This window comes from Aplidium turbinatum, chromosome 2 (assembly GCF_918807975.1).
Source record: "Aplidium turbinatum chromosome 2, kaAplTurb1.1, whole genome shotgun sequence".
NCBI lineage: Eukaryota > Metazoa > Chordata > Ascidiacea > Aplousobranchia > Polyclinidae > Aplidium > Aplidium turbinatum.
This window is the reverse complement of record NC_137473.1, coordinates 33,544,899-33,566,078: the sequence shown is the minus strand read 5'-3', so window position 1 is coordinate 33,566,078 and position 21,180 is coordinate 33,544,899. Positions and strand designations below refer to the sequence as shown.

At 36.6% G+C, this 21,180-nt stretch overlaps 1 protein-coding gene across 6 annotated transcripts; it reads right to left on the bottom strand.

Annotated features, from left to right (window-relative positions):
- Positions 1-439: 439 nt before the first annotated feature.
- Positions 440-20,085, bottom strand: LOC145765146 (uncharacterized). 6 transcript variants are annotated; one of them, XM_082576913.1, is made up of 22 exons: positions 19,875-20,085; positions 19,234-19,385; positions 17,833-18,034; positions 16,928-17,040; positions 16,507-16,583; positions 15,729-15,855; positions 15,200-15,301; positions 14,421-14,540; positions 13,761-13,856; positions 13,352-13,453; positions 12,275-12,657; positions 11,380-11,647; positions 10,678-10,795; positions 10,172-10,418; positions 9,637-9,907; positions 8,843-8,971; positions 7,980-8,084; positions 3,686-3,862; positions 3,000-3,166; positions 2,186-2,260; positions 1,185-1,307; positions 440-870 (listed from the first exon to the last, which is right to left on the bottom strand). In XM_082576913.1, exons 1-22 carry the CDS (start codon positions 19,963-19,965, stop codon positions 846-848), a joined length of 3,270 nt encoding a protein of 1,089 aa, XP_082433039.1. In that variant the 5' UTR covers positions 19,966-20,085; the 3' UTR covers positions 440-845. The 6 variants fall into 6 exon arrangements, 4 of the variants coding, with proteins under 4 accessions (XP_082433039.1, XP_082433040.1, XP_082433042.1 ...); XM_082576914.1 differs by having other exon boundaries at positions 19,884-20,085; XR_014288545.1 differs by lacking the exons at positions 440-870; positions 1,185-1,307; positions 2,186-2,260 and adding an exon at positions 4,315-4,541 and having other exon boundaries at positions 3,030-3,166; positions 3,686-3,789.
- Between the last annotated feature and the right edge of the window lie 1,095 nt (positions 20,086-21,180).

Here is a 21,180-nt window from a genome sequence, read left to right as displayed (position 1 = left end):
TAATTAGCAAGAAGAGAGACGTAGACCTGATGGTCTCGGCCAGTAACTCTTGCCGCCAAAAGAAAGCAGTAACAGATACGGTTAATATAGGCTAGGCTACTGCGTTTTTTTGAAGAGTTTTCATTTAGGGCCTGAAGATTTCATTGGTAGGCTACCTGGCCTAAATTATCCTGTCAACAGCTCTGTGGATGTCTGGAGCATTGAAATCTGAGAAACTCTGCTTTTTTGTCACAAAACAATGCAATGACTTTAAGAAATTCACTGAGAAGGCTGTTGACTACCGAAATACTGATTCCTACTACGAAGAAGCAGCTGGCCAACCTTCTGCAGCGAAAGATTTCGTCAAAAGCATGTGGAAACTGGTCAAAATGTGAGTGCAAATTGAAGCAAAATATGCCATGCAAACGAAAGAAAGAGAAACGTACCATAGTGACTTTTATAATTTTATTGTTGACTGTATCGGTAGGCTACATATTGTTCTATTCCTCAAGCAACATCTTTTTGAACAAACATGTCGATACAAAAGAATTTTTTTAAAAACGCTTTTAATTTTGCATTGGTGCCAAAGAAGAATATTTAAAAACGCATTTTGCACAAATGGCTGAAAACGCCAAGTTAGCTATGCGATCCCAATGATAAGCTATAGTGCAAGAGATCGTCACCAACGTTAGAAAATCGATTGTGTCTGTGATGTGATTTTTGACGCAATAAGTTCAGTCCTTTTGATAGGCTACCTCCAACTTCAACAAAATTAATATAAACAGAAATACGCCCAGTAGACAATTAGACATGTCGAAATATAAATAAAGCTTCCAAAAGGTTCGTTGCCATTTCCAAATACACTTTTAGGAAACATTTTCCAGATTATACCTAAAAAGTGTTAAAAAACAAAGATTAAACACATTTTTATATTGATAACTATAGCTTGCAATAACTTTCTTCCTTTTGTGGCATGGGCTAGCAATTTTATGCACAATGTGTATCTAAGCAATAACCCTATTCCCAAAGACTAAAAATATTTAACATGTCTTTTATACAAGGCCTAGCCTACGTTAGGGCGTAACTCATTCTAACTTTTCACTCTACTCCTCATAACATGTTTTACATCACATCAGTGTTTCTGAAGTCGTAGGCCTATTGCATAATTTATTTCAACTGAAGCTGATTAACGGTTGGTACCTTACCTATCCATTTTTTCTAAAGATGATGACCTTCCCAGAGGTTCAGGCCTTATTCCAATGCCGTGGTGTGAGGCCCCACCTAACGGTGAAAGTTTTTGGGAACGGGCTGAGTGCCGTGATGAAGTGCTGAGTAGAACGATAATGATAACAAACAATTACACATAAAATTCTTACTTAATGAAATTATCAAAATTAGTTTTTCTTCCTGGTATGGTAGTGAAAAGGTCTGCCCGAAGACTCAATATGAGCCAAGAAAACGTGGCTGTGTCTTGATACTTAGACATTCTTGATTATAGTTGTAGAAGCGTTAATTTCTTCACTGCAGTGTTACTAATTTATTCAAACCACAAAAAAGATTGTAACCACTATCATCACAACACGAATTTCTGGAAACACGCGACGTGAACTTCTTTGATGAAAGTGGGGCTTGCTTTTAAATGCAAAATGAAAAGGAATTAAACGAAATATAACAGTGGCCTACTGGAATATGCAATCGAAAGGAAATTCGATTATGAAATGGAACGAGAGAAAATTAGCCTAACCACTGGGCTTTGTAGCTTAAAAGCTTGGATCTAATTTTCACCGTACAATTAATAAAAAGATGAAATGTTTTGTTTTCTAATAAAAAAGAATTGATGATTTAACTGAGCTAGGCCATGTTGCAATACTACTTTTAAAAGGATATGAAAGTTTTTAATGGACTTGTTTTGGTTCACCGCTTTCTACTGTCGCCTACGCCTACTATATACAGAAAACCAAACCCTATAGCAAACGTTGGTAGTTGATGAGAATTTTTTTTTTTTTTATTACCGGTAGGCCTATATGGATTAATTCAATGCAATTTATTAATGTAAGTAGGCGAATACCGGTATTCAGTTGGCAAGTAGTGCAAGCTTTAAACGTACAAACATTGGACTTGCGGTGGCAACTATTAAAGTAGCATTTAGTTATGCCGAAACTGTCAATACATTTGCAGCAACACACCGTTTTTTTATTACACAAACCTTCTTTGATTGTTGTAAGATGAAAAATCATCAGGTTGCTTCTGCATTTTTCGTTGCACAGCTTCCAACAGAATTCTTAAAACCGTAAAAAATTGATGATATTAAAACAACTGGTGAGATCCAGCCTGTGGTGAACGCAGGATTTTCTTAATTGTGGCGTTTCAAAAATTTTTTGAACTGCCCATTTACCAATACTAGCCAGCCTTGGATTGTCATCATCCTGCATTATAACGACATCAATTTTACAATTTGAAAAGGCTAAGTTGTTTGGGTTGTTTTTACATTGAAAACGAATAAGCTTAATAATTATGATTTTTCATCGTATGAGCCTCTGGGGCCGAAAGTCTATCCTTTTACGACCCCAGATTCACACGATGTTCCCGGATTACACTGGAAGTCTACCATAGAACAGCTAGTTTTTGGTTTCATCATCCAAGACACGCAGACCTCCCCTTCAGGTGGGTTGTAGATGGTAAGCTACAATAGTGGATGATGTGGTCTGCAGTCTGTTCCTCAGTAGGCCTACCACATTCACTAGAAAAGAAAGAGGCCATTTTCCATTGGTGCGTGGTTGAGCGGAAAAACCCGACGTCCGTACGAAAATGCACTCATGTCTCTATCGGTGGCATCAAGCCGATGGGACGGGTGTTGGAATCGGGAATCAACAAATAGAGTCTGGTGGTAGGCTACTTGAATTCCATTCAGATTTCTATTTATGGTCCGCCCAATTAGCAGCGAAGATGTTTTTGTCAGCTTTGTTAGGCAGAAATTAAGCGGCTTACACAAACAAAAAATACTGCAGAATTAAACTTACCCAGGTTTTACACCTTTTTTCTTTACTCTTTCTTCTGGATAAATCACATTGCAAATTTCTTTTACATCATATACAGATTTTCCTGGTAGCAGCAGATCAAGTACACTTTCTGTTTCTTCAAAAGTAATACGCATGGCACCAGTGAGTTTTTGTAACAAAATCAGTTCCTGAAAATTTGCAAAAATAAAACTCTAAAGTGGAAATACCCTTTTGTATCAGTTAGCTCTTCCTGTAGATAAACTGATCACCCCTTAAGCCAACTAATTCATGACCAGCGCCCTTTTGAACCATTAAAATATGCTTTTTAAATTTTAAAAACTAAGTTACGTTCCTGATTAGCATTTAATATCAACATATTAATCTTTTCGATAAAAATATACTCGGTTATGTTTAAAATATTTGCATTCTTAGCTTATATCTTAAGAGCGATGAAATCCACGTGAATTGAAGCGTTTTATATGTTATTTACTAAATATCAAAAAGCGTGAGAAATTGTTCTTTGAAAAATACAGCACAGTAAAGCCGTTTACCAACCACCATAAAACACGTCGTGAAAAAACGCCATTATAGGAATAAAAGTAAGAAGTTTCAAGTAAGACAGAAATAGAAAGAAAATTTTCCACACTTTTTAAGGGAAATTTTTAAAATAAAAAATGTGAAAATTTTTAATTTTTGTCTCAACATACATGTGACAGTAGTGCCCGCTCTTGGTCTGTGGAAACGTCATGCACAGTACTGAAGAGTTCTTGCACCGTTGAACGCTCGTCATCAATCTTAGCCGACGAAGACTCTTTGATGGCGTCAGTAACATGCAAAAGAACAGTTAAAGAATCAGAACTTTCGCCGTCGCCGAAATGTTGCGTCTAAAATCACAAAAAAATAAATCTTTGTCAATTGAATGTTTTGACAGTAAATACCTCGAAATAAGTTATGTTACTGTAATAGAGTTAGAGATGCTTAGCCTATGCAAACCACAGAGACTATACTTATGGCATACTTCACAGTGTAGATACGACCTGTTTTAACCTGATGCTACGAGTTGGCTGTGGTAAAAGCGAATTGCACTAGCTTTCGAAACACAGTTTTCTAGTCAGGTGCTGTGACGAATGGTGCTGAAGTCAGTGAGTCGTTGTTTAATGCGGTTCTTTTGTTTGGCTTGAGGCTGCTGTCTTGAATGCTGTCTGATAAGATTCTGTGTAGTTAGGCGTTCTTGCTGTGAAATTTTGTTGAATCAGGTGATTAATAGGTTACATGACGTAGTTCTTCTTTTTCGGTACGGTTGTTGAATGTTAATCTTTGGAGTCTGTCTACTTACGAAAATGGCCTCTTTGAAGCGCAATTGTACCGGGTCGTTTTCTCTGGCAATGATTGTAAATTCAAAGTCGACAAAGCACTGGTGTTGATGTTCAAAGACCGAACTTCTATCTGAATTCTGAACTTAGGTATTCTTTCAGGCGGGAGTGAAGTGGGCGGATCGTGTTGCCTATGTAGCTCCTTGCATTTCTTGCGAATGATCTTGTAAACGCAGTTCTTGGTGGTAGCCTACACATGACGTCGTTCCGTAGTGAGCACTCTTATTGTGAAGTAATCAACGATCATGCTGCTAAAAGCGAAACTCAATCTAGGCTACTACTTATTGTAATATAGCGTAATATAATGTGTTGTAATAGAGGGAAAAAGTAATTTTTTTATCAAGATTTTCATCAGTCCAAGATAATTTTTTTTTAGTTGAGCTATTTTTGTAGTTTCGTCTGTCTTACTTTGCAAGGCATACAGTACAAGTATTTGCCATTCTTTGCAGCGTCTGAACCATACAAAACTCTGGCCAATAAAGTTTCAAATGCTATCATTAGGCCTACCAATTTTTGGTCGGCTTGCGGCTCCCGCGGCCTTAGCCTCAAAGCAGGCCGTAGCCAGAGGGGATTCTCGGGGTTCCCGGGAATCCCCCCCCCCCCTTGAGCCGAAAAGGTCCACATTTTGGAGAAGGTGTAGTGTACACGATCACAGGATCAGCTACCTATGATCAGCTAAAACCTTCCAGATGGTTCTGAATAAGAGGTTTCTGGAAGATTATCTATTTTACAATAGTAAAGTATTAAACTTTGATCATTGCTGCGTCATAATGCCTTGTGTTGCAATGTCAATGGTGTCCATCACATGTTTGTGAATAGTCGCAAACATTCGGTTATTTCAGCTGCATTGTCTGTCATTGTGGTACGAAGCAACGTTTTTACTCGCCTCATGGCGCTAAAACTGTGTTCAGCATTGACCAAGACGAGCGCGATCGTTCGATAAATGCACAAAAGTTTGTGTATTTCCGAAAGATCGTCTTTGTTGCTTGTTTAGAACAGGGGTCCGCAAATACTTGTTGGCGCGACCCAAAAAACAATCGTTCGAAATCTTCGCGACCCAAACGTTTCAGAAGCATATAATTTTGCGCAAAATGCTTTGCAATTTAATATCAATTTCAATACGGTCATCCCCGCTTATTAAGCCCACATCGGACCGGACAATTTTGGGCTCATTGAGAGAGGGGAGAATTTTCTACCACTCCTATACCTTCAGTAATTCAGGAATGGACCAAATTGGGCTTAATAAGCAAGTGGACCTATTAACCGTGATCTTCATCGTCGTGCAAGCCTCTGGGGCCAAGAGTATATCTTTTTACCACCCCAGATTCACGATGCTCCCGGACTAAGCTACACTGGAAGGCTACTAGAGAGCAGCCAGTCTTTGGTTTCATCATCCAAGACGCGCATACCTTCCACTCTGTTAGGTGGCTTGAAGGTGGTACCCTACAGTCATTGATGATGTGGTCTGCGGTCTGTTCCTCGGCACCACATTCACAGGAGGAGGAAGAGGCCATTCCCCATTGGAGCATGGTTGAGCGGAAAAGCCCGACGTCCGTAGCCTACGAAGACTGTTGAAGCGCACCCACGCCTGTCTTTGTGGAATCAGGCCTATGGAGCATGTGTCGGCGAAGGAAATGAACAAATAGAGTCTGGTGGTACTTGACTTTCGTTCAGAATTCCATTTATGGTCCGCCCGAGTAGCCACAGAGATGTTTTGTTCATCAGCTTTGTTGATCAGAAGTTGAGCGGCTGGCACGAATGGGTGTCTTAATTTCAGTCGACGGGGGTGCTCTTTTTGAAGAGCAGAGATCTTGTGGTGAAGATGGTTATATGCTCCAGTGCCAGTCGGCCGAGAGACAGAGTGGCTTCTTTGCGACGAAGCTCAGCAGGTTGGATGCCAGCGAGAATGGGGAGATTGTCCAATGGTGTGGGGCGCAGGCATCCGGTCACTGTGCGCAAGGCGCTGTTTATGGCAGTGTCGATGTTGTGGCAGTGAGCACTGCAGCATCAAACAGGTGCACAGTAAGTACTCTGCTGAAGAGTAGACAAGGGCTAAGGCTGCTATACGCAAAGTGTCAGCTCTCGCCCCCCAGCTGGAGCCTGCCAGGCACTTGAGTACCCCAGCGCAGGATGTCGGTTGCTTGCGCAGTGACACCAAATGGTGGTGGTATGTGAGCGATTTGTCTAGTGTCACCCCAAGATATTTCGGTTTGCGACAGAAGGACAGAAGTTTTCCATTGTTCTAAACATGTAAAGTAGCTCACAATCAGCTTCCCGATTGTGTAGGAAGCTGCTGCCACAGTTTTGGTGTCGCTGAGTTTCAGCAGCCAGTTCTGGAGATAAGCTGAGATAGTTTTCATGTCCTGGCTCAAGGTGTCTTTTAGGATTTTGTTATGGCCAATCTCTATACAAATCAAACGTCATATAAAACCGTTCAGGTCTACTGAATCTTACGTCATGGAATTTTTCCTAAAAATGAGCCAAAATTGCACCATCGTTCGTAAGACTTGTGTCAAACCTGTTTAAACATGAAATATTGCATTATCACCTTTGAACACCTGTTTGAATTGCGTGACAATGTCTTTCACTATTACGTCACAGTACTGCGTACGTGAGTTTGAGATATTGATATCTATTCTGGTCATTCATTTAAAATTGTTGCTTGAAGAGGTTGGTCGCTGGTTTGCTTAGTGCTTGTCAGCTGGACGAAAATTTCCGTCTTTTATCCAAGTAATCTGTTCTGTAGTGACAAGTTTTAGTGGTGTACGGCGTTGCATTCCATTTTCGACAGCCAGGTGGCTAATTTTACAGAAATAAAAATTTGAATAAACGTTTCCTGAAGAGTGTTTCTTTTTCGGTCATTACATGCAGACGAACGGATTCGGGATTCTTATGTTACAATTTTCCCACGAAGAGATTATGGTTTACCGCTGTGACCAGCTTTATAACTGTGGGCTTAATAAGCGGGGACTAGCCTACTGTACTACTTTGGAAAGTAGAAATTTTCTTGTACAAAATTGTATGAAACTACGTCAAAGAGTATATGACTGTGTTTATTTTTGACATACAAGTTATATTTATAGTAAGTTTAAACCCTTTTGCGACCCACTGTGGTAGGACTCAATTTGGGTCACGACCCACTATTTGCGGATCCGTGGTTTAGAACCTCGCATATCGTATACAATTTAGGTTAAAAGCAAATAGCAGAAATTGTTATATTGCAAAATATGCAGTAGCTAACATGACCTTATAAGGGCATCCGCCCCTCTGCCCCCCGCTTCACTGTAGATGTGCTATTGTTAATGTTAAATTTGTTTGTGTTTATTTATTTTGTTTTTGTAATGTTGACAATTTGAAGTTTGTTTTGTTTGTTGGTACATATACTGCCGCTTCTTATGTTTTAATTGCTTGCTTGTTGACACGCCAAGAAAGTGTTATCAAAATGTCCACATTTTGGGATTTGGGAACCCCCCCCTTGAAAATGTCTGGCTACGGGCCTGCCTTAAAGCAATTGTTTTGAAAAATACATTGCTACAAAAATCAAAATACCACAAGTGGTGGCATTTAGAAAAGGGTATTTCATGTATTTATCAACTCGAACTTTTAGTTTAAAACAAATTTGATTTACCGTTAGAGCGTTGCCCTTTTTTACCAATTTCCTTTCCGTTTTCCTCTTTAATGCTTCTTCCTTTCGTTTCCTCTCTATCAGATATTTACTCTTTATTTCTTCAGTCTGAAAAATTTATGGTTTTGACGCAAACTTTATCCATCCTGTCAAGCAATTTACTTAGTACCAAAATCTTAGGGATACTGCTAAAGCAGTAGAATAAACAGAGTCCAAAAGATACTTTTAGAACGGAAACCAGGATAATTTTAGTGACCTGGACCATTCCAGAGTGACTGGGACTTAATGAAATCACTTGTGAACACAAACAATTCCAATTTTTAAGTTTTTTTAAGTTTTTATTATTTATAAAAGGTCTTCATTTGGGGCAATATGATCTCATTGGTAGCGGGTCCAAATTATTCTCTCAACGGCCCTTCTCTTACCAAAAACATCAATGTGTCAAAATAATATTTCACTGTAGGTTGAAATTGATGAGTTTAGCCTAAAGCTTGCCTGGTGGAGTGGGATAGCAGAATTGAAGAAGTAAACATTCAACTTGCAGCCTACTGGATAATGATATTGTTTAGTAATTTAGTTTGAATTTCGCTAAATTTTTGGGAAAGTTAAAATAAATCAGAACATTTTGTTTGTGATAAAAGCATGAACAATCCTGCAGCTCTTTTGTAACGTTAGTGCTTATTTGCAGTGTTTGGGTGGCTTTACAAACATTCTAGAACCTACAAGGCCTATCCTAGCCCAGAGAAGAAAACATTTTAATCTATGAAAACTCTACTGAACCACGAGTTAACAACTTACCTTAGCGTCTGTTTCTTTCCTTAAAATTCAGTAAATCAGACAATTAGTTATCAGTAGCTTTTACTAACTTCCAATCTGAACTGGTCCAGTAATAATTTACATTCCCGAGCAGAAAGCTGGCCTGATGATGTCATCAACTCCAGCATCGCCATAGTAAGCTCTTCCATGGCGTGTCGCTCACGTATGAGTGCAGATTTCTAAAACAAAAACGGAAAAACTAAAACACTTTACTTCAGTACATCAGCCCCAGTGGTTTTCTTTGTTCGACCTTTGTTTTATAGCAGAACCACTCAGCATCGAAAAGGGCTTGGATAGGAAGCTTAAATTTAGTAACACTAAAGTTTTGCCCTGTATTATTTCAGAAATTCGACGTTGTAGGCAAAAGTAACCTACTTGAATTGTGCACATTTTTTGCGCCTATAGTATACAAGTACTGAAAAGATTTTTCAAATACTGAAAAAATTACAAGTTGCGTAGTGGCGCATGATGCCCCATAAGTGTTTTTGTAATGTACAACACTCAGTTATATTAAAATGTTTCTTATAGCACTGTATCCATCGCAGATATGCTCTCAGGGAGTTATAAAATAGACAGTGTCAGTGTTGCCATATAGGCTAGAGTCGCAGCTGAGTATGCATTACGTAAAGTACCCTGATGTTGAGTGTTTTGTTTTTTAACGTTAAGTGACCTTTCTTGTGACAGCATCGAGTTTTGAACACGGGCCGGTGGAGTGCGGCACCACTTTACTGACCGCTACGCCACTCAGTAATGTACAGTATGCTAGAGTGTGTATACTGATCAAACAAATTTCAAATGCAAATGTTTATTACACATACCTCAAGCACAGCACCATTTTAAGTACCTCATTTTTTCTTTGATAATGGTGACATAATTGGTCGGATATGATCACTTTCAAATCCCTGTATGACCCAAGCGAGTGATGACGTAGACTGCGTAAATGGCGTTGTTTACTTTTCTTCTTGTTCCCAACAGCATAAGAGAGTTTCTCTTGCAATTCGCGCCGAATTCCGATAACGTCGTCACCTTTTATGACGTCATCTATCATTTTCTTCTTTTTTTTCATTTTTTGAAGGTAATCATGTGACGCTTGTTGGATCTTTTCAATGAGGAATCTAACAACAAATTATTGCTCATAGTCACACGATTTGCAACAACAAAAAAATATTTTGTAAGAAAGTGTAAAAATTAAGTCAAATTAATTATTGTGCCACATTATCGTAACTTACTGCATTGCTCACTTTTATTTCATTGCAGATTTGTATTGATATTATTATTTTCTTGAAAAAAAAAACTTTTAATCGCACAAAACTAAATGTACATCTTCAGAATGTAAAATATCATGACGCCTTGTGTTGATAATGTTAACATTTTGTTACCTATGGAGGCCTTTTTTCCTCAAAAGTATTTCTGATTTCATTTGTCTTAGGTTTGCTGACTGCGAAGCCATAGCTTGAGAAGCACTGATTGTTTGAAGTAATCGAAAGTTTGCGTTGTTGTCGTTGACTACGTTGTGAGGCAAAATATCAGATGACGTTGTTTCTGCGTCATCTATATCGTCACAGTACCCTCTAAGCTCTTCACGTTGACTTTCAAACATTTTGTCAACCCAGAGTGGGTCTGTACCTGATTATAAATATAGATTTTAAAAATAATTCAATATCTATCAAAATAAATATTTGATCTGCAGGTGATGTAACAGGTTATGTTTTAATTCGAGGGTTTACACAGAAGAAACACAAAGAAACTTACAGAAAAGGTTACACACAGAAAGTTGCCCTTGTATATACGAAATGCAAGGTTTGTTATAAAAGTTTTATTTTGACTTGTTTAGTTTTGTTAGTTACATAACTACCTTTGCGGCTTTTAATGCCACAAAACTCACCATAGCCCAACAAAGCTTCTTTTAGGTTTTTTTTTTCTTTTATTGCTAACTTTCTAAATCTTGACAAAATAGATGGCAGAGATTCGTAAAGCTTGAAAGCAACTTTATCAAACTTGGTCTAGAAATGAAATAAACGTCACTTTAAATATGTTAAACACATAGTGGTAAGGTGAGTGCAGGGTCATGTCAAGAGTGACGCACTTTTTGGCGTTCTCTAGTTAACGAAACGACCTTTTCTTTTCTTCTTTGCCTTACAAAGTTAAACTCCACTAACTTTTACTTTCGAACAACCATTAGCCATGAAAACTTATTGTATTTTACTTATAATCATATACGTATGCTCGTTGATGAACAGCTGAACCATATGATTGAAAAGGAGAAAGAGAAACGAGAAACGAAAACATAAACCTAAGATCGGTTACAACCTTCTTAGAGAGTGCAGTTAAGTTTACTTTAGAGGATTTTTTTATTTCTAACATCACTTCGAATACAAGTGGAACTTACTTTTCATTTCTACCTCAGTGACTGGGTCGGTGCCAATGACTTAAATCAACTACGATTGCAAGTATACAAAGCTGCCAGGGCTTCAAAAGAAGCTTTTTCAACCAAAAAACAATTATTTTTTAAAGAAATTGACCTTTTACAGAAACAATAATTCTATGTGAAGCTGAGTGGTGTTATAAGAGGTATATTATAACGCACCTCGGTTTCCAACTTAATCTTTAATTGCTTTGCAAAAACTGCAGTCTGATTTATGATTAATTTTTGAGCGTCATCGGCGTCTTCAATGACATGGTGATCGTGCAACCGCTGTGTGTGATGGAGTTGTTGCTTGGCGGTTTGATAAGTTTTTGAAATTTCACATTTAACTTTTCTGACTTCTTCTTCGTGTTTAACTTTGAGGATTTTCATCCATGCTTTCACCTTTTCATTCACTTCCTTAGCCTCATCCGGTGAAATCATTTCTAGACTAAAATTAAACAAAAGTAGAAAAATAACTTTAAAAGATTAAACTTTTACAAGACCTACTTGTGAGCAAGAAAAGCAACAAATCTTTAAAGATACAAAAACCTTCGTATTGTAATGTTGATGTGCCAGGGCTGATTTACGCTAAAATTCCAAAATCTAGCGTTTTTTTTATGCTAGCATAATGGTCATACATTGTTTGGTTGGTTTTGAATCTTTATCCTCGGACTGACAAAACCTTGATGGTTATTCTTGGTAGTTTCGCATAATTGTAGAGACTAGAGGCTCTTGACACAGGGCCGGTTACCGAGATTGGCAGAGTGAAATTTTCCGATTGTTGAAGTGTTGTTGCTGGGGAATTATTCCATTTACTAGATGCCGCTGAATGGAGAGCAGTCCAAACATGCGTTGCTCAAGCGCTCACCTCGAGAGTCGAACTTGCGCTGTGTGATCTTGAGCGGGGCGAGTAACCACTGAGCTAACGGGGCGGCATACGTTTAAGTGTATAGCCTACATATTCTTTTATTTAAGACCAATTTTTATTTAAGGTTTAAGAAACGCATTTTAAGACCAGAGAATATAACCTGATCTTGTACCTAATCTTATTGAAATACTTTGTGATCTAACTAACCGTTTAGCTTTTCGTACAACGTCCAATTGCTGAGCAGTAATTTTTTCCCATATCTTTTTCTCGATTCTGAGATCTTCATTGGTTCTTCTGATTACCTCCTTTCGGTTTTGGGCCACTTCGCTAATTGTTCGAACATTTTCAGAAAATATATTGCAAATTTGTTTCAAAGCAAGTCTTTCACAGTCCAGAATCTTGTGTAATACGTCAGCGAATTCTGAACTTGCACTTTTTTCCAACTGTTCCAGACAATTCTCCAAGATGAGATCACCAGCCGATATTATCGTTGAGTTCTCCATTAAGTCATTAAGATTTTCGATCAATTCATCATCAATTAGTTCATCAACGTGACGCTGCTCTACGAGTGACATCAGTTCTTCTTTAACCTGGAAATTACATTTTATATTATGATCTTGCACTTTATTTTTCAAAAATCCAAATCAATCCCAAGTAATAGCCTATAAGTGAAAACCTGAGTTGAAAAGCTACTTAAGTGTAAAATGTGACTTTTTAGTTAGAGCAAGTTAAAGTTCTTTCAACGTTGTTTAATCTTTTGTATCTATGCAAACACCAGCGTGTGTTATAATGAAATTAAGCCGTTTTAAAATCAAATTTTGAGCTGAGACAGGTAATAACCATCATACAACATATTTTTGATGATAACTAAATTTCCACAAAATGTAACTTAAGTAGTTATACAACTCAAGTCTTTAATATACTGTAACAAAAACATATACTGTATTATAGGCTACTATACAATATACGATTAGCCATACTTGTCCTTTGTATAGTCACATGTGATGGACAACATTAAAAATATTCATCATCTTTAAGCGAACTTAATTCAAGTTTGGGCAACTTACAGCCGTGGCCCGACCTGGCTCACGTGCAGCTTTTGTGCCGCGACAGCTTTTGTGCCCGCGCCGCCCGCGACAGCATCAAAACTTGAAGTGAAGTTCTCCTAGACGTTATGTTATTGAATAAGCATCATTGCGGCCCGCCTCTGCATTATCACTACTTCATTTAGGCTGCGCACGTAAAAAGGTTGCCCACCACTGATCTAATTGCTTAGAGGTAAACCTGGGGTTCAAAATCTTTCAGTTTCTCGTTCCACTTTTCTATCTCTTTTTGGTGCTCCAGACTGTTTTCACCTTTTACGTTTGATCTAATTCCCTTCAAATCCTATAAATAAAAACAACGCTCAGGTCAATAGATTATTGCGAATTTAGTGTTTTAACTGTCAAAATTCAAACTTAGCCTAGCTGTTAAATAATAGCTACAAAAAAAACGAAAATTAATTTTGGTTTGTCCAAAGAATCCATCATAAAATATGAAATATACTTTTATTTAGTATATAAATTAAATATTAGTTGAAGTGTATAAACGATGTCTTCCTTTGAATGCGTTCACTGAGTTCTAATACATGTCAAGAATCATTCCATGAAAATGAATAGGCTATCACAAATTTATGCTTTAAATTCCAACTTACATAAGCATTGGATTCTGCCTTCTCTTTTACTTCTAAAGTTGCCAATTGTTTTAGACAATACTGAATGGTTTCTTTATCCTCGGGATCATTATGTTTCTAAACAATCGTCATCAAAAGTTAGCCTTGAACCAAACGTGAGATAGTCTTACAGCTAGACAAAAGCCAAAATAAGATTTTATGTTTCTATATATTTAGTACACATCTTAGACTTCGACATCAAACGCAATTTTTGTCAACCTCCAATATTCTCAAAATTTTCTGAGGATCTGGCGCATGTCCTGTTCCAGTAACGTACAATACTGCAGCAAACTTTAAAATTTGCATGGCTTTTGAGAAATGTATTGCACACATAATTGCTCTAATTTGCCCTTCAATATAGCCTACGCAAATTGCAGATAAAGTTTTTTACACCTTTGCGTGCACTGCTTTTAAAACAAATTGAGTAGGCTATTCGAAATGTTTTTAAAGTAGCTATTGTATTTAGAAAAAAATTGTTTCGTTTCGTTATTTCAAAATATTTGTTTCGTTTTGACACAAAATTATTTGTCTCAATTTTGTTTCGAATTATGATCTTTGATTATTAAAGACTTCTTTTCGATCAAAAACGGCTCTTTTCGAACAGCCTAAAACTATCACATTTGTTTGTGTTGATAAACTCACTTTTTCTAATAGCATAAAAGCTTGCATCATTTCTTTTGTTAATGAAATTCTTTCTTCATTTATTGTCCTTTTAAGTTCAACAAGCTGTCGAATTTCAAGAGTTTCCACATAATTTAGCATCTAAAATACACAAAATAGTTAAACCAAAAGTTGATATACTGTGGTTCAGAGGCCCTTATGTGGTATACAGAACCAACAAAGCAGAATCCATAAGTTTTTTCAACTGCGGAGGCCTAGCTAGGCGTATCCTTATTGATTACAATGTTTTTGTTAGGGATTGTAGATCATAGGGATGCGAAACTTCATCCGCTTTTGGCTTATCCGCAACACTAGAAGCGTTACGTTTATTTCTAATTTACAAAATACTTTACTTTTTATGGGTTATATAAGAAGAGTTAAGTTGGTTTTAAAGTAATTTAAGGTTTTTAGTTGAAAGCAAGCCAGCAGTAAAGCGTAAAAAAAATGTCAAATTGGTAATTGACCCTTCTAATGTTGAAGGAACAAAGGAGTTGCGCGTCCCGTAATGTACCGTCCCTAGTTTTTGTGTTTGAATTTTCTGGTTTCATTAAAAAGTGATTTTACGTCGGTAATTAAAGACACACAAGTTTAAAAATCTATTTTTCTAACTTTTCTTATTAAACTGCTACTGGAGTAGGCTCCAATGTAAGGTTGGTTTAAAGATTCGTTTAAGTTCTTTGATCTGGGTGTAGGCTGCCGGTAGGCTAAGTCAATGTCCATATAAATAATAAAGTAATCAAGAGATGAAAAGATCTTTTTGCCTGCTTTTCATTCTCCGTGCTGTTCAGAACTGCTGCCAAATGAATCGTTTCTAAGTTAAGTCTTGTTGAAAATTCTTTCTTGCTTGAAAGTTTCTCCTGAGTCTGTAAACACAGTTTGCATAAGTTTCAACAGGAAAGGCAAACAGAGCAAAATAGTTAAAACATTTGTCAATCAGAATAGAAAAATGCATAGAACCCACAAGCAGAATCTAAGTTTGTGGTTCAGCAACAAATTTTGCTAATCTATGAGTTTAACATTTGCATTTAAAGTCCTGTTCTCTGTATACAAATCACAACTTTCTTTGAAATGGTAGTTCCGTATTCAAAATTCAAAATGATAAATTCAAAGGTTTTTTGCAACAAACTTCAAGCTAGAAAATAGTTGCATTCACTGAACCTTTGACTTTTTGATAAACTTTTTGACCTATCTTAGCTAAGTGCAAGGAAAAAAATATAATTATGAATTGAAGAAAAATATATTTAAACGAAATATTTTAAAAACAAAATAGAAGAACTATAGCCTACTTACTTTGCTTCTGCGAGTAGAAGTTATAATGGACTGTGGTGTGGATAGACAAAGATAGGCCAGTGAAAGAAGAAATGCGAATAATATTCCAACAACAAAACACACCACAATAATCAAAATTGCCCCACACCTAAAACATTGATAAGCTTTTTTAGAATTACAAAAAATATAACACTAGCAGGCGCTCTATGTTTCACGAATCACAAGTGAAAACAAAATTAACACAATCTCAATTTCTGTGATTGTTACTTCATCATATTATACTTACGAATTATACTCACAGTAGCCATCATACTTCACACAATATAGAAAAAAAGTCGGCATTTTGAGCTGGTGAGAATCCTTTGTGGACCAGCTATTTATCAAACTAGAATAATGCGTCGCGATTTCCAATTATCGCTGTTATATTGAACCAACAATTTGCTTATTGTTTGACACTGGGTGGTTGGAATCCACAAGGGGTTTACCGGCACAGCTAAACATAGACGCCACACAAAAAGATAGAAGGAAAAATGAAATTTTGCTCCATGTTTCATGGGGTACTAGGCTACAATAATGTCTTAGAACAAACAATCTGAGGATTTTTAACACCCATTCTTAAATCGCTTTTCTTGTGCGGCCACATTCAGTTGTCGCAATATTTTGTTATAATATCAATATTATTATTGTCAAATTACGTAGTTTTGTAATAGTTTTATTTTTTATTTTTTAGCAAGATGAAGTTGTTTTGATGGTTTGCACATAAAGTAAATATATGAATGAACTGGCTGACACAGCTTACCATGAGCAGGTAGAAATTGCGTAAATGGACTTCTGAATGCAGACAATAACGTTCAAAGTTTCTGGGTTCCCAAGTCCCTGAAAAACGTATTTATCTTATAGCTTGTACCAATTAATGAAACAAAATGTGTTCAATTCACGAGAAAAAGTTTAAGAAACCTGATAATAACTAAGTAGAGTGACTGCCGCAACAACCTGGTTGGATATGACTGAAATATACCATACAAAGGCCAGATGGGTAACTTTTCATTTACACGCAGTTCTAAGTGTACAAATTAAGTATATCTATGGCGTGTGTATGAGTGTAGGTTTATAACAAGGCTGTGCGTACACATACAACTTGCAAATCTAATCAGATGATCTATTTTACTTAAAAATATTTTATAAATACAGCAAGCTATAAGGCGCTAATTTCACATTACCCCGAGTGGTGATAGTTGATATTGAAGAAGTGTTGAGATATTTTGGATGAACGCAATTTCCGAACCAAAATCCCTCAATGTCGCGTCGTAGCTAAATTCCAGAGTGTCGGTACCTTTTTATATATTTATAATTATAAAGGTGCATTTGATCGGAAACTTAATCGATATGAAAAATAACCTTAACCTACTTGTCATCAGCTAGACTACTACAGCACGGCAGGCTATATTTTACAAAATTCTTTTACGATAAATCAATACTACTACACACAAACCACATTGAATTTTTATACTTCATGTATCAGAATGTGTTTGCGAAGCAATTTTGTTTTGTTATGCTTAGTCTATTTCATAAAATCAGGCTAAAATATAGAAAATAACAAACATACAACAAGCGTTACATTAACTATGCAAAAAATATTTGAAGGCTAAAGGTCAGTAAAAATACAAGTTGGAATGATATTAAAATCAAACCAATCGAAACGTTGTTAGGCTTTCCGCAGTACCAAAGAAGCGCTATAAGCAAACCCCTGCGGTTAGCTAATGGTATAACCAGGGCCTCAGTTGACGGAAGCAGGAGGAAAAGTCACACACCTTAAGAACCCAAATATAGGCTACGCCTAAAACTAGATTTTTCTTTAGGCTGCTAATATTTTGTGTCAAATATAACGCGCTTGTAGTAGAAATGGAATTACTGGGCCTCTTCCAGCTGCGATTGGCTCTGGGACACAAACTTTTATTTACATTTTCTTGACATGAGGCTTTACCAATGTAAATAAACAGTTTTATTTACTTATTTACCGATTTTATTACAAAACGGTACCAAGATACCTACAACCCAATGCAATTTTCTGTGCAGCTGCTAAAGTCACGTGCAATCAACAATCATATTGCATAGCAAACTTCACCTGCAAATGTTCCCAAGTCATATGTCATCAAATTGGTTTGAATATTCAATAAATTCGGGTCACTAGGATTGTTAATTGATCTAATTTCGAGTCCCGTCGTATCTTCGCTAATTATGAGATCATAAACTGTAGTATTCGGAAAGACAGTGTTTCCCGTTATTGATACTCGAAAAGTGTCTGGATTACTGAGGCCTTGAAATACCTAAAACGGAATAAGAAGTCTATAAAATATGCATTCAAACCGATACATTGCCTGCTTTTGTTTTGCATGGAGGCGAGTAAGCGCTAGCTAATTTCAAGCTAGATACGGCAAATCTCGACAAGCATCAAACGTCAATACAGTGAGATAAAGCAATACCTCTACTGCGCGTGAGATACAATACAATCACAACAATTCTAAATAACGATGACATCACCTGTTCACCAACAAATAATTACAACGAAATGTGTAGAAAACGTTTAATTTATTTGAGCTATTTTGTTGTTTGTGTTGGAAGAAAATGTTAATATGATAATTTGGCTTTGTATGGTTGTAGCACAATTATAAGAGATTAAAAAAAACAATATTTCTAGGTAGGCTACTATGAATAGTTTTATTTGACCTTATTTTAAATACTCTAGAGTAGCTGAATACAAAATTAAAAAAGCACAGTTACACAATGTCCTTAAATCGTGAAAGAGCAACCTTAACAATCATCTGGCACTCAGTTGATGCAGATGAAATGTAACTTAGTTGCACTTTATATGAGAGTCACGTGATCAGTGCTGATTAACAGATCTTGCTCTGAGTGACAAGTGACGTCATACTTGCGTTTTTGATTTATATCGAAGTCATGATAAAATACGCTTAAAAATTCGTGTCATTTATATAGACTTGCAGAAACTAGGGATGGTAGAAGTAGCAGAAGCCTTATCATTCTTCAAAAAATGAATTGTAATATCTCAACACAGTAATCAATTATGAGCTACATGCCTCTGGGAAACTATCAAATCCCTTTCAGACACCAATTTTAGCAGCAACAAAGTAAATTCTGATTGGGCGGCCATAGCAAAAGTATTTGAAGGGAAAAAATCAACCATGAGAAATTGTTTAACTCGTATAGCCTGCTGTGAAGTAAAGTAATCCGAGTAGAAAGGTATACCGACTGCAAAGGCTAGATGTAGACTATTAATTAAAATGTTGCAGGCATCGTTTGACTGTTGTTGCCAATAAAAAACAATGAAAAGAGTAAGACTAAATAATAGTAAGTGTGAGCACATCTAAGATGTAACGATTGCATTGTGGATTCTTGCATGTTGCATTATGGTGGTGTTTTTTCTTAAGCTTTAAAAATCAATATAGCTGTCAGTTATATGAAAAAGGATTTGATTTAAAAATGTAAGAAAAACCGAATAGCTTACTTGAACTTGTTTGTTGATGATTAGCTCTTGTGACATTGCAACGGCATTTCTGCGTTTGCGTAGTAGTGACGTCATTTCATGGTGATTCTCATGACCAAACAGCCCATACTTTTCCTTTTGAGTTTGATGATGTTGAATGTTTGCTAACGGGTCTAAATAGTTAGATGTTTAACATATAGCTTCAAATACAACAAACCTCATTTGTTTTAATATCAAAGCATTGCCTTCTTTCCGATACAAAGGAAGCTAAATTAAAGCAAGATCTTGTGAAAGATAATTGCGCTTATTCCTACGTAATAATCATTACGTTTCTAGGTTTCTACGATATAGATCCCTTTGCTGTAACCAAATAAGCATCTAAAAAGTCAGTCGTGTTTGATTGAAGAAACTTCGGAAGAAATGCAGATTGTTCTCGTGACAACAACTTGCTTTTTTACTTGAAAAATAGACATAGCGTATTCCATTACTTTAGCTCACTTCACACCAAAAGCAACATAACTAATTTCATGTTTATTCAACCAAAATGCTGGGAAATGCCTTGTTTGCGCCAAAAGTCAATAGCATTACGCAAGATATGTGTAACAAGTAAACTAGTCAAGAAGCTTTGGTGAGACGAAGGCTCCCCAACAAACTCTTTCTACCTAACATACGAGTTCTTCCTGTCAAAATCCGAGATGCTCCAATATTCCATAGCAATATCAACGCAATGCAAGCGAGACCAAATTTTGACATCGTTTGTGAACAAAAAGGATGTCGGCGTTTCAAGTGCCGTAAATAGGTCACAATAAATTGATACAGAACTTGTATCACTGTTTCAATAACCAGCAACTTATTTATCCATTTCTTGCTTATGTTTTCACCTGTTTCAAAAACAATAAAAAGTAGCAAGTTCTGTTTTCGGGCTTAACGACTGTTCTTTTCACAGTTTAGATTAAAGTATCCAATAAACTGAGAAAAAGCACCATTTTATCGCTGTCTAGATTTTGAGTAACATAAGCCTAGTCTGCATAAAAGCCAACTATAGTGTAGCTGGAGCTTTGGTCTTCAGGCGTAACAGGTACACATTGTAATATTAGCCTATATAGTTAGAATTTTTATGAATTTCCAATCTCTAATAGTAATAGTATTATTTCAAACTTAGGCCCATCTGTTTTTCTTTTTTGCAGAAAAGGTTAAATCGTCGAAACTCTTAAATAAAACACAGAAACTACAAAATAAGTTCGTAGTAGGCTATGTAGTCTACATTTTGCAAAACCAGTTCTACTCTTGGCTACACACTCGACCATACCCAACCCTGTACCGTACCATATTCAAGAACGATTGTTGTATACACTTCCAAACAAACTTTCAATATTAAATAGATGACAGAACAAGTAATGACATTCTTGTACATACTCCTAGGTTGTGACGCATAACACACAATACTATAGCGTTCAAATCAATTGTCCCAAGCTTTTGTCAACAAAACGGAAAATGAAAGACTGAAACGCTTGATTGAACAGAGAGCTCAAAGTATTGTTACTTCAACCAATAGCATTGCTAATACGACAACGAAAACAAAGGATTGGCTCGGATCATAAAAAGATTGTTTAGATTCTTACAAAAGTTAAAATTTTGTGCCACCAGTTCTTTTTTCAACAACTTACAGCAGATTTTTGAAGAATCGCGGGCATGAAGTACCCCATGCATGAAAAAAATGTAGTTACAACCTTGCTACAAACTTTACTTGAATTTACCAATAATTTCCTATTCAAAATCACTTAAATATTATTATTTTTTTAATCATGTTTTTATTTGCGCCAATCATGACAACATACAGTACACTGCGATCACAGATACGATGCAACAGACGACAAGAAGCAGCGAATTGACATATACTGTAGTCTTCGAGTCAGCTGCTCCGTTTATTTTGGCTTGACAGTGTCTTTACCGGGACACACTCGCGTG